The following is a 14,855-nucleotide window of genomic DNA, read 5'->3' as shown; positions in this document are numbered from 1 at the left end:
ACTATCATCAAGTCAGAATCCATTCATAGTTGACCATTTTGTGTGTTTTCAGGGGCTACAAATTGTATGGAAAGAAACTGCTCATTTTTCTCATGGAGTAGCTGTAGATTCAAATCACTCGCCTTTGGTCTGGCAGCATAATCCCTAATCACTAGGCCACCAGAGCTCCCTTTTGAGGCAAGTCTAAAATGAGTTATATCGCACAAATTAACATGTCTCACGCTCAAGGATAAAGTAATCAATTCCACTAAAGGTTAAATACCTATGTAACCTTTTCACTAGGCCTGACCAGGGATGAGCCCAAATAATGTCTGTAGACATAATTTATCAAGCAGTATAAAATCAGGTATTTAATTTACAATTCATATATAATGGTCTCTCACCTGATGTTTGATAATCTTCATACCTCCGTGAAACTCTTCTTTCATCTCCTAGGAAAAAAAGGCTAATTCAAAAACTAGTATGTGGATTATAATGATTATTAGAGGATTACATCTTTCTCTAGTGTATCCCCAGCACTGAAGATGTTCAATAAATGACAGGTGAATGAATGAACCTTTGGAAGAACCAAGTTATAATAAATTAATGCATTTGAAACAAAAAATTTTCAAACTAAAGTATATGCCCAGACTATATAATCAATTAACAAGAAGAGAAAAAAGAAAAAAAGAAAAAAAAACAAATTAAAAGGAAAATACATAACTTGATAAATTTCTCTTCAATTTGTACTTTATAAGGCCACACTGGATTTCCATTCCTTTTGAAAAGCACTGCATTTTATCATCTCTGATTTTAATACAAGAAATAAGCTTTTCCAAAAAGGGAAGAACCCGTTTTCAAATTCTCCTACTTTAGAAAAAGAACTTTTATGATATGTACTTAATTATGTAAAATTTTGGGGAGCTCTGGTGGCCTAGTGGAAAGGAGCTGCAACTACAATCCCAGAGGTGCACGGTTCGAATCCACCAGACGCTATGCCGGGAGAAGGAGGAACAATCTCCTCCTGTACCAATCAGATCTGATTTGACGGTACATTCACACAAAAATAATAAAATAAAAAAAAATTAAAAAAAAATTTAAAACAGACCTTACTGAAAAATGCAATGCAGTAAAAAAAAAGATTTTTTAAATATTATCAGCTATTGGTAGGAAAACCATGTGAATTTTTTACAAATTAATTAGTCCACAGTAAAACATTTTGTTATTGCCAGCAAAACATTTTCTTAGAACCAACTCATGGTGGCACTAGCCACCAATGGACAAAAGGCTGATCAAATACGTATGTCATGTACTTATTGGGTGAAAAAATACCAGTGTCCTACCATATGTCGCAGCCCAGACAACAGGGACAACTGTTTTATTAACATCAGAGTCCTCAAGCTGTGTCTCAGGGAGAGAAGTTCCTTCCTCTTCCCCTACAATGACTTCCATGTAAACTTCATCTGCTATTTCAGCACAACCTAAATTTTAGAAATAATTTGTTTATAACCCCAACTATGCAATTTAAGTCTTTCAACTGTCAAGATTTCAATTTGGCTAATTTAAAAAATATGTATTAGACACTTTCTGAGATTAGTGCCAATGAACAAATGCTTATTCTCTCCTAGTCCTATGATTGTGGCTTTACAATTATAGAAAATTTGTTGTGCTTGCAATGTATTGACTGATTTTATAGTCCACCAGGAAGACTAGTTTATAAAGAGTTGGTATTCCAGGAGTTTGTCTGACAACAGGTTAATACTCAGCAATTATTACCCATAGGAAGAATACTAAATGGTCCATGCTATCCCACATGCTTCAACTGAAATGTAGACTATAAATGCAATAAAAAGTAAAATATTAGTAATTGAGCAAAACAAATCATTAAAGAATTGTCATTGCAAAATAATAATGAATGCCATTGTTCAGGAATATCTGGGTACCCTTCAAGAGGGCAGGATTTTACAAGAGAATTTATTGAGGGTTAAAAACTAGTAGTATGGTAAAAGAAAATTTTAAACCTTGGCATATATTTACTACATTTATGAAAAGTAATGTCTAGATGAGGGAGCTATGGTGACCGTGTAGTAATCTGCGTTGTCAATACAAAGATAAGCAGTTCGAATCCACCAGCTTCTACAAAGGAGAAAGATGGGCCATCTTCTCCTGTGAGATATATATATATATGCCTTTTGACTAAGATCAAGTGTAGTGTGTGTACACACACACACACACACACACACACACACACACACAGTATCTGAAAATCCAATGGAGGGCTAACTGTAAGTCGGTTCTGACCCAAGATCACACCATAACAACAATGTCTAGGTATAGCTTATTAAATAAAAAAATTGCTTTAATGTATGCTTTTGATTCACACACAGGGATCATTTATTCACTACAGAATAAAAATCTGGGGTAAGGGAATATCCCACTTCTCCTAAGCTTCCCTTCTTTCCATCATTCAGAAAGACATTGGTTTAAAATTTTTCATAGTTCCATGGTTTTCTGGTTTTATTTAGTCTAAGCTTAAGTCTTCTACTTTCTACTGTGCCATTTTCCTGACTAGTGAATAAAAAAGAAATTGAGCCCAAATAAAAATTTCTTTCAACTCCTTTCCTAAATGGAATTGGAATTCCGCTTCCCACGGCTTCTAAGGAAGGAAACTTGAAGAGTAGAAATTGATGTGCACCACAGGTAAGGCTCCACATTCACAAAGTACTGGAAGAGAATGGAGGTACTTATTCTTCTAGGAGTTTTGGTAATTAAATACTATCTAAGCAATATATCTATTCATGACTAGTGTAAGACAGGATGTTGTTAAAAGGATGTCTCCCTAAGGAAGGATGACTAAAACAGCCTTAGTGAAGGATAGTCTTCCCATAATGAGGCAAAATTCAGCAAAGAAGAAAGAATTGTTATAATAAGGAAAGCACAGGATATCAGGAAAGGAAACCTAAGGTATTTTATTCACCCTGTGACACTCAGCCTCAAAAAAGCATTTACTTGAAATTCATCAACAGCATAGTAAGTAAAGATCCTGGCAGGAAAGCTTGGAAAAATATTCAATCCCTCAGTAAAAGAGCAACTAGCAAACCCTTTCATGCATGCATCTAAAAATAAGTCAACAGCAGATTCACAGGAAGAACAATGGCTGTAGAGATGTTGTTGTTAAGTGTCATCGAGTAGTAGATGATCCATAGTGACCCTATAAATGAAAGCCCTGAACCCTGTTTTATAACTATCATCATTTCTCTAAGTTCATAGAGTTTACAGAGGCAAGTTATTTCAGAAGTGGATGTCACTTCTGATTCCAAGCTTGTTATAATCTGGGAGCTCCACCAAACACTGTCCACCATGGGTAACCATTATCACATTTACAAATCAGAGTCACAGTGTTTAGCAACCATAAGTTACCTCTGTAAAGCAAACTGACAGACCCATGCTAATTAACAAGAATGTTTGACCAAAAACAATTAAAACCAGACCAAGGGCACAACTGCCTTTTTCAATACAAGGCCAAATCCAATCAGCTCACACCCAATTGTGAACTAAAGAAAAAAACAAGCAAACATTCTGTACCCAAGCTCCAACCAAAACAAGCAAGCAGACCTTTGTCAAATCCAACTGCTCCACACATCTTCTCAGATTGGATACCAGCTCCAAACTGGCAACCAACTATCTTTTTTTTTTTTTTTCCAACTATCTTTTTAAATACCAGGACAAATCCAATCAGCTCACACCCAATTGTGAACAAAATAAACAAACAAAAAATCCAAACAAGTAATTATTCTACACCCAAGCCTCAACCAACCACACCCAAGTCACAAGCAAAACAAGAAAACACACCTTTATCACAATCCAACTGTTCCACATATCTCAGACTAGATACCAGCCCCAAATTGGGGACCCATTGCCTTTTTCAATACAAGACCAAATCCAATCAGCTCACAAACAAAACAGAAAAACAAGCAAATAATCCATACCCAAAGCTCAACCAAAACAAGAAAACACACCATTATGGAATCCAACTGATCAACACATCTTTTCATACTCATATCAGACAGAAACGGATAACCATCTTTTTCAATAAACAATTAACAGGAGACATCCTGTCAGCTAACACCGAACTGTGAACAAAACAAAACAAAAACAAAACCAAGCAAAAATACCACACCCAAGCCTTAACCTAAACAAGAAAGCACTTCTTTGTGAAACCAACTGTTCCACTCATCTACTCAGAATGGATACCAGCCCCAGACCAACTGCCTTTTACAGTGCAAGGCCAAGTCCAATCAGCTCACACCCAATTTTGAACAAAAGAAAAAAACAAGCAAACATTCCACACCCAAGCCTCAACCAAAACAAGAAAACACACCGTTGTGAATCCAACTACTTCACACACCTTCTAGACTGGATACCAGCTATAGAGTTAGATAGGCATTCAAATCTTGACTTCCTCAATACTATAATGATATGTGGAAATTACTTAAAACCTTCGATACTTTTTTTCTTTCCGTAACATAGTGGTTGTAGTAGGCATTTTGGAGATGAGTTTTGGGCCTTAAATACTATTATAAAAAAATATATCTATTCATGACTAGTGTAAAACAGGATGTTGTTAAGTGCCATCAAGTTGAGTATGACTCACGGAAACACTATGAAGAAAAGACCTGAAATCTGTCCTGTTCTGTACCAATTTCACCATGTCTGAGACACAGGAGCCCATTGTTGTAGTCACTGTGTCAATCTATCTTGTTGGGGATCTTTTTCTCTTTCGCTGACCCTCCACCTTTCCAAGCATGAAATCCCTTTTCAGAGAAAAGTCTCTCCTAGCTCAACAGTTACATATTTGTGAGCTCCACTATAGGCATAAATTATATGTTGATCATCTTTGCATTCTTAGTACAGTACCTGACATACTACTAGTAGTTTACTGATTTCAACAATATATGTATGCAATCACAGCAGAGTCAGATTTTTAATGGAACTTTGTTCCTAAATAATGCTTGTACCTCTAAGATAGGGAGTTCTGGTGGCCTACTGATTAAGAATGTGTGGAGCAATCCCAAAGGCACAGGGTTCAAATCTGCCTGCTGTTTCATGGGAGGATGGGCAATCTCCCGTGCGATTACAGCCTCTGAAAAGAGGGTCAACTATGGGTCAATTTCAATTTGGTGGTACACAACAACAACTTCTATTGCTATTTTTCTAAAGAATGCATAACGGTTGCTGATAAGTCACTATAGTGCGTTTTAATGATCTTACTGATGTCATCTTCCTCTTGAGAAGAATCTTTTACTGCCATGTAAACCATCTTCTCCCGTTGCATTTGGCTCTGGTCAAGCACTCCAGCTACAGAATGTCCATTAGTGTATTCACTCTCTGTGACAATTTCTGTTCCTCCTTAAAAATAGATACGTATCATAGAGTAACTCCCTAAAATAATGAGTATATATAAGAAATATTTTTCACTTGAGAAAGTATTCCAACTAAATTTCAAAGTGTCAAGAATACTGACATATAAATCAAATCTAAAAATTTTTAAGTCATCCTTCAGAAATTACAACTGCCAACACACAGTACGCTTATATGCCAAATACTGTATATATCTTTTAAGGTTCCTGTGTGGCATAAATGGTCTACAATGTATTAACCGGTGGTATAATGTGTAATAAACATATCAAGCCATGAACCAAAATGTTGACAATATAAATTTATCCATCACCCTGCAAGAGAAAGATAGGCAATCACCTTCTGTAAAGATTTACAGCCTTGGAAACCTGATGGAGCGTCTCTATTAGTCCACACTGACTCAACATCAGTGGATTTACTAACTGTTAAGGTTGGGGATCTGAATCCACTAAGCAGCATCACAAAAGATAGGTCTGGCAATCTACATGTGGAAGATTACAGTCATTAAAATCTCTACTGAGGTGAACTACCATGATTCAAATTTGACTTGAATCAAAGAGGACAAGGGATGTGTTTAATATTTTTTAACATGTCTTTTAGATATATTTACCAATTTAATACTTATAACAGTCCTATAAAACCATTATCATTATATCTATTTTACAGACGTGGAAACAGTTCAGTAACTTAACCATGGTCACACACTAGAATGACAGAACTAGGATTAAAAGACAAGCAGTTTCCCTTTAGAAGTTGTGCTCTTAATCTACTCTATTTTTCTCTCTAAATCAAACTCTACTTACCTACCTACCTACCTACCTATTTTAAAATTTTCAGTCTATCCTCTAAACCAGACCCTTCTTCTGTTTTTTGAAGTGTTAATCTGGAATATATTACTTACTTAAGATTCTCTATGTATTATACACACATATATATCTCTCACTGCCAGTGACTTGGTTGCAACTCACAGCGACCCTCCTCAAAGGCTGTAAACCAAAGAGTCTGCTCATCTTTATCCTGAGTTGCTGCTGGTGGATTAGAACTACCAGACACATGACTTTTGGTTTAACAGAGCAATATATTCTACAGTCAAGTTTTATATTTAAATACAAATTCCAAAGAAATCTATTGAAAAAACATGCATTTTGAAGACACTTTCTGACGACCCATTTCAACAGAGTTGATTTCTATTCATAGCAACCTGGCAGAACAGAGTAGACTGCTGCTTTTATTTCCAAGGTTGTAAATCTGTACAGAAGCCAACTGACATATTATTTCTCCCAAAGAGAAGCTTGCGGGTTTGAACCACTGACCTTTCTCTACGTCAGCACTTCAGTGCTTAATCCACTGCACAACTAGGGCCCCTAATTTCAGCTTGTGCCCTGGAAGTGATGAGAACAGATTCTACCCTTTAACTACTACAGAGATAAATTAGTCTTTATACCTATTTCAACATCATCTTCAGCTTCGGCTTTAAATATATATACTTTTATTACTTCTGAACCAAACTCGTCTTCTTTAATATCTTGTGAACCATCATTGCTGATTTTTAATGGTGTGTTTCCCATATGTTCTAATTTCTCCCCAACATCATCCACTGTAAAATATAAAGGGGAAAAGGCATGTTATTAAAAATTTACCATTACCATTGGGTTCTCAGGCATAAATGAATGGTGAAATGTTTTAACCTCCAATATATTAAGTAAGTAATTATTTTCACTTGATGACCTATTATGCAACAATTAGAAGTGTTACATTACCGGGGAAAATAGTACACAAGATCAGATATACTACATGTTAACAATTACATAAAACTTATCCATAGAACATTTTTTAAATCAAAGTTATTCATGAATATCCATATATAAATATTCAGTAGCCATAATTATAGCTTTAATTAAGAATTATCCTAATTTTGAGAAAATGTTATAAAAATAAAATCATATTTTTTCAACTGAAACAAAAAAACCTTCATGCTTGAAAATGTATATATTTCTAAATTTAGTGAAATATCTGTATGCTTTATTTAAAAACCATATACATTAATGAAACATGAGATTACATTTTAAATATATTTTCAAAATTCATTTTTTGTGGTAGTCTTAAAATGTAAGATGTAGTTTCACATGAATACTAAACACAAACTATGCAATGAATATATTCATGAACTTTATCCTCTGAACATATATAAAACAATATATTTTCCAAAAATACTATATGCCTATTATTCTTTTTACTTCAGTGTTTGCTCCTATAAATATGAAATGTACAGTCACAAAAGGAGAAATATTGCATAGTGCCACTGTTGTAAAACAGGACTGACATCAGGGTTGGGGGAAGACTGAGAGAGATGGGATAAATTATGTATACTGCACTGAAAGAGATGAGGGAGAGAGCAAGGTTTAAAAGGGATATATGATTAGGTATAATTGTCATGACAGGGGTCCAGAAGGAAGGCGGCATAGTGGAGTGGACTTGGGGGTAGGAATTGTATAACAATAAAGGAATTTTTCTTTTACTTTTCAAAGAGAAGCGTGAACTGGGGGCGGGCGGGGGGCCAGGGAGAGAAGTGCAACAATGAATGAACGGAAACACAAACTCTCTGTGAACTTTCATTGAAATAAATAATGAAAAAATTAAATGTAGTCTAAATAAAAGATCTGTTCATAAGGGAGCTCCGGTGGCCTAGTGGTAAGAAGCTGCACTGCAATCCTAAAAGCATGCACTTCGAGGCCACCAGCTGCTCCACGGGAGAAAATTGGGCAATCTCTTCCTGTGCAATTAACTGCCTCTAAAAATCCACCTAAAGGTCAGCTATGGGTTGGTTCTGACTCTATGGTAAACAACACAACAAACAATTCTAATACTACTGAAAACAAAATACGGTGACATTAAAATTTCATATATAAATCAAAGTCCAAATGTTTCCTACTTTAGCTTCAAAACTGAGATAAACTTTAAAAATATTCTTTTGCCAAAATGGTGGAAAACTAACAAATTACAGAAACATTTTATAAACACAATGCTTTTTCAACTTTGTTACTAAATTATAATAATTCCATACTGTAAGTTCAAATAGCCATTGTCTATGAAGAATGATGGAGACCTGGTCCCCTCGTAAGTATGGAGGTGCACTGCCAACTCAAAAGCAGGCAGTTCAAATCCACCAGTTGTTCCATGAGAGAAAGATGGGCATTTTTATCCCATGTGATTTACAGCCTCTAGAAAACCTCCTGGAGAGTCTATTTTGAAGAGTTGGTTCTAACTCAGTGATGAGTCAAGTGTGATGATAAAGCACACTCAAATGATGCAAATAAATATAGACAAAATGATTTTTTATTTCACCAGAGCCCTAATCCTATTACTGCATCTTGGGAAAATACATGTTTTAAAAATGGGGCAGAATGAAATGAAATGAAAAAACAGTGATGATAAAGTATATGACATTACTGGTTTAATAGTTTCTCTTTAGAGTATGTTAAAAGTGAGATCACAAAGAGAAGGTGAGTAATGTAAGGTCATACAAGAAAAACAAAACCTCAAATTAAACTTAACGCAGTTGAGGCTGGGCAGATTCATAGCTCCAATGGGGTCTTGAGGCTGTAAAATACACAGGGCAGAGACTATCCATCTTTCTCCTACCTATAGAGCTGGTAGTGGGTTTGAGGAACCAAGAAGCAGGGCCTCTGGCTTAGCAAAGCAACTCCCTATGGAGTATGCAACTAAAGCTGAGGTAAATTTGACTTTTTATAAAAAGTACTTTTCTCATTTTTCAAAATAAACACACAGGATAAACAAAAAGCCAAATATATACGGGGAAATATGAATTTCTTAAGTTGTAAATACATCAAATTAATAATATACAATATTTTCATTCCGTGCACATTGATTTATTGTACTTAAATGGTTTCCAATGATCACATTTCTCTGTTGTTGTTATGTGCTGTCGAGTCGCTTGCGACTCATAGCGACCCTATGTACAACAGCCCTAAACCCTGCTCTGTCCTGTGCCAAGCTCACTGTCTCTGACACACCGACCCTGACTACCCCAGTCACTGACTCAATTGACCTCATAGAGGGTCTTCCCCTCCTGCGCTGTCCCTCCACCCACCCAAGCATGATGTCCTCTCCAAGGACTGGTCCCTCCTTGCAAAATGTACAAAGTATGTCAGATGAAGTCTGAGAATCCTTGCCTCCAAGGAACAGCCCAGTTTAACCCTCTCCAGGATGAACCTGTTCGTTTTCTTAGCAGTCCATGATATATTCAATACTCTTCTCCAGCACCACAGCTCAAAGGCATCAATTCTCCTTCTATCCTCCTTAGTCACTGTCCAATTCTCTGACGTATAGCAAGTGATTGCAAAGACCATGGCCCTTATCAGGTGCACCTTAGTCTCCAGAGCAACACCCTTGCTCTTCAGCACTTTGAAGAGGTCCCTAACAGCAGACTTTCCCATCAAAATATATCTTTTCATTTCCTGCCTGTTGGTGTCTAGAGTGTTGACTGTGGAGCCAAGCATATTAAAGCTGTGAACAATCTCAATCTCTTCACCATCCATCCTGATGCTGCCAATTGGTCCAGTGGTGAGAATCGTTGTCTTCTTGATATTGAGCCTTAACCCATATTGATTACTACAGTCTTTGATCCTCTCAGCAAGGACTTCAGGTCCTCCTCAGTTTCAGCAAGCAGGGTTGTGTCATCTGCCTAAAGAAGACTGTTGATGAATCTTCCTCCAATCCTGATGCCACACTTCTCCTCATACAGTCCAGCCTCACAGATCTGTTCTGCATATAGGTTGAAAAGGCATGGAGACAGGACACATCCCTGGCATACACCCTTCCCAATTTTGAACCATGCAGTGGTTCCTTGCTCTTTTCTGATGACTGCCTCTTGATCCAAGTATAGGTTTCATATTAGCACTATCAAGTATTCTGGGATTGCCATTCTTCTCAGAGTCAACCACAGTATGTTATGATCCACACAGTCAAATGCCTTTGCATAATCAATGAAACATTTATCTTGAGATGAGCTAAATTAAAACTATTATTCACAAAATTAAAACTCAAGGTGGAAAAAAAGACTTTTATAGTTTCTCACTTCTTGTTGTGTGCCATCAAGTAAAAAGAGAACCATAATCTGACCCTCCAGCATGTTTTCAGAGGCAGTAAATCACACACGAGGAGACTGCCCATCCTCCCATGGAGCAGCTGATAGATGTGAATCATATGACATTAGGATTGCAGTGCAGCTTCTTACCACTAGGCAACCATTATCACTCTTGTTGTTGTGTGTCATTGAGTCAAAAAGGACTCATAACTGACCCTCTAGCAGGTTTTCAGAAGCAGTAAATCACATGAAAGGAGACTGTCCATCCTCCTGAGAAGCAGCTGGTGAATTTGAACCTCATGCCTTCAGGATGGCAGCACATCTTCTTACCAGTAGGCCACAAGTGCTCTGTGTTCTATGTAAATACTTAAAATTTTGGTTGTTGTTATGTGCCGTCGTGTGATTTGAGACTCATAGCGACCCTATGTACAACAGCCCTAAACCATGCTCTATCCTGTGCCAATCGCATTGCCTCTGACACACCCATCCCGATTACCCCAGTCACTGAATCAATCCACCTCATAGAGGGTCTTCCCCTCCTGCGCTGTCCCTCTCCAAAGACCTGTCTCTCCTTGCAACATGTCCAAAGTATGTCAGACAAAGCCCCAGAATCTTTGCCTCCAAGGAATAGCCATGTTTAACCCTCTCTAGGATGAATCTGTTTGTTTTCCTGGCAGTCCATGGTACATTCAATACTCTTCTCCAGCACCACAGCTCAAGGGTGTCAATCTCCTTCTGTCCTCCCTAGTCATTGTCTAGCTCTGTGATGCATAACAAGTGATTGCAAAGACCATGGCCTGTATTGGGCGTACCTTTGTCTCCAAAGAGACACCGTTGCTCTTGAGTACTTTAGAGAGGTCCCTAACAGCAGACTTTCCCATCATAATACATTTTTTTGATTTCCTGGCTGCTGGTGCCAAGAGTGTTGACCGTGGAGCCAAGCAAACTGAAGCTGTGAGCAATTTCAATCTCTTTGCCATCCATCCTGATGCTACCAATTGGTCTAGTAGTGAGAATCTTTGTCTTCATGACATTGAGCCTCAGTTCATACCGAAGGCTGTAGCCCTTGACCCTCTGCAGTAAGTGCACGAGGTCCTCCTCAGTTTCAGTGAGCAAGGTTGTGTCATCTGCATAACGCAGATTGTTGATAGATCTTCCACCAATCCTAATGCCACGTGTCTCCTCATAGAGTCCAGCCTCTCAGATAATCTGCTCTGCATACAGATTGAAAAGGTATGGAGATAGGACACATCCCTTCTCAATTTTGAACAATTCAGTGTTGCCCTGCTCTGTTCTGATGACTGCCTCCTGGTCCAAGTATAGGTTTCACATTAGCATGATTAAATGTTCTGGGATTCCTATTCTTCTCAGAGTCAGCCACAGTTTGTTATGATCCATGCAGCCAAATGCCTCTGCATAATCAATGAAACACAGATAGCCATTCTTCTGGTATTCTCTGCTTTCAGCTAAGATCCATCTAACAACGGCTACAATATCCCTAGTACCACGACCCCTTCTAAACCCAGCCTGGACTTCTGGCAGTTCTCTGCTCCAGTTCTCTGTTCCAGTCGTTTTTGGATAATCTTAGTTAGAATTATAATTATAGGTACTTTATTTATATACCTTATTTATTTATAGTTATTTATTATAGTTAGTTAGAATTAAAATTATAATTACTAGTCTCTATGATTCCACTTTCTGTTGCTATTCTTTCTGATTTAATTTCCACCTTTCCTTAACTTTGAGTCTTAAACTATAGCCATTATTTTGTCTTCAGATTTTTCTAAATGAAAAATCTTGAAATGTACAAACAACTTGATCCATATTTACGTTCATAACAGATAAGTTTATCAGGCAGATGTTTTAAGAGACAAATCATCAATTACCACAATTTTATTCATATTCTGTTATACAAAAGCACACAGTAAACAAAGACTTTATATTAATTCGATTTATGTTCCATCTAGATCCTAAAAAAATTTAGTTAATAAATATTTAAAATACTACTAATAAAATATTGATAAATATTAAACATGAATAAATATACCTAGAATATCCCATAATTTTTTTCCTTATGGAATTTTAGCCAGCAAAAATCTGGTAATATAAAATTTACCATAGAATTCCACTAGACACTAAATAGAACATAAAGAAGTACAGTATATTATTTGCCAACATATGGTTTGCTAACTTTCAATATTATTTTATATTCCATTAGCACACTTTGAATTAATTAAAGCTCATTTTAGTGAAATATACAATATAATATTTTTTTTAAAAAACCAGCTTTTAACTTTAACCTTTTCATGTTGTTAGGTGTCGTCAAGTTGAGTACAACTCATAGCGACCCTATGAACAAGAGACCTGAACCTTATTCTATCCTGTGTCATCCTCATCATCTCTGATATACTTGAGCCTATTGCTGAAGTCACTATGTCCTCCATCCATGCTGATGGAGGTCTTCTCTCTTGCTGATCCTTCACTCTTCCAAGCATATCTTTTTTCAAGGAATAGCCTCTCTTAGCAACATGTCCAAAGTATAGAGATGAAGCTTCACCATTCTTGCCTCCAAGGAGCACTCTGTCTCATCTCTTCTAAGACATACCTGTTTGTTCTTTTAGGAGGCCATACTATTCTCCAACACCACGACTCAAGCCTTTCATATTTCAGCTATCAAAATTATATAATGGACATGATGTTAGCAGTATAAAATAGATTGGTGTATCACTAAGTTTGAAGTAGACAATGTGCAACAGATGTCTATTTCACAATGGTGGAAAAAACCCAACTTTTAAATTATAAAAGTGCTCTACTTCTGAGTATGTAGCCAAAATAAATTAAAACACAATGCATACAAGAAGCTATACAAGAAGCTATACATTTTATACAACAGTAAAAACTGGAAATAACCAAAAAATTTATCAACTAATAAATGAATAATCAAACTGTGGTGCATGTAACCAATGAAATACTGTTCGGCAATACAAACAAATGAAACATTGACACATGGTACAACATGGGTAAACCTTGAAATGTTACGTTAAGTAAAAGAAGTTATACAAAGCCTACATGTTTCATTCTTGCATATACATGAGATATCCAGAAGAGGCATATTTACAAGGACAGAAATTACATTTTCAATTACTTTCTTATGCATCTGGAAACTGGACAACGAATAAGGATGACAGAAGAAGAATTGATGCCTTAGAGTTGTGGTGTTGGACAAGAGTACTGAATAATATTCCATGGCCTGTCAAAAGAACAAACAGTTATGTCTTGGAAAAGTGCAGCCAAAGTACTACTTGCAGGCTAGGATAATGAAACTTTGAATCATATACTCTGGGCATGTTGTAGAGCGGCCAGTCCTTAGAAAAGTCTATTATGCCGGGAAAGGTCATCGAAAGAAAGGAATATTCTCAAAAAAATATATTAACAGAGAGACTGTAAAAATGGGCTTGAGTACAGCAGGGATGGTGAGGATGGTTCAAATCTGTTGTTCACAGGGTTGACATGAGTCAAAGTTGAAAGGACCACACATAACAACAGGGATGTAAAGATAAAGGAAATGGGAATTGACTACTGAATGGGTGCAAGATTTTTTTTAGGTGATTAAACATTCTAAAATTGTAGTGCTGAATAGAAAGCGTAAGTGTCTGGCATAGAAATGGAAAATCAGAAATTAAAGCCATTATACACATGAGTAATATATATTACTCATACATACATAAACAGTGTCTCTAAATTATACATGTAAAAAATTTAATTAGTAAATACCAATATATACATACATACACACACCCCGCCACACCCACACCCACTAAAAATAAAATGATGGTGATAACTGCATAACTGAATAGACTAAAACTACAGAATTGCACACTTTAGGTTGGTGAATTCTTTGAATGTGAATTACACCACAAAATTTGACACATTTTAAATTTTTTTTGCCACTGAAATTTATGAATTTTAAATAACATTCTAAAATCTACCCTATCAAGATATATTGCTTTAGACAAAATTATATTCCTGAAACAAATACAAATTATTTTAAGAATTTTAAGTATCATTATTCTCACTTATTCTCTTAAAAAGCATTGTTTCTCCAGTGAATAAATATTTTAAAGGAGGGCATATACGAGACAACTTTAGACAGAGAAGTTATATTAATTTATAAGGCATTTAGCACAATGGGAACATAATCATCCAATAACGTAAAAATTTTACTGAGACTGCCCTGACATGGAAAAAATTCAACTTCAGATATACTTCCACTTGTTGTTGTTGTGAAGTGCCGTCGAGTCACAGGCGACTCATAGCGACCCTATGAAGGAGAGTCCTCGACGCTTGGGTG

The 14,855-nt window shown here is 36.5% G+C and overlaps 1 protein-coding gene across 1 annotated transcript in view; it reads right to left on the bottom strand.

The window, feature by feature from the left end:
* Window positions 1-14,855, bottom strand: part of ZNF711 (zinc finger protein 711) — a 111,637-nt gene that overhangs the window by 11,520 nt on the left and 85,262 nt on the right. The window contains exons 3-5 of the mRNA XM_006902554.1: window positions 6,842-6,994; window positions 5,251-5,388; window positions 384-431 (exon numbers count right to left, since the gene is read on the bottom strand). Coding sequence (XP_006902616.1) covers window positions 384-431; window positions 5,251-5,388; window positions 6,842-6,994 — 339 coding nt within the window. The remainder of the gene's footprint in view (window positions 1-383; window positions 432-5,250; window positions 5,389-6,841; window positions 6,995-14,855) is intronic.

Source organism: Elephantulus edwardii, unplaced genomic scaffold (assembly GCF_000299155.1).
Source record: "Elephantulus edwardii isolate Elephantulus edwardi_28Jun2011 unplaced genomic scaffold, EleEdw1.0 scaffold00428, whole genome shotgun sequence".
Lineage (NCBI taxonomy): Eukaryota > Metazoa > Chordata > Mammalia > Macroscelidea > Macroscelididae > Elephantulus > Elephantulus edwardii.
The sequence above is the reverse complement of the archived record's forward strand: the minus strand, read 5'-3'. Positions and strand labels throughout refer to the sequence as shown.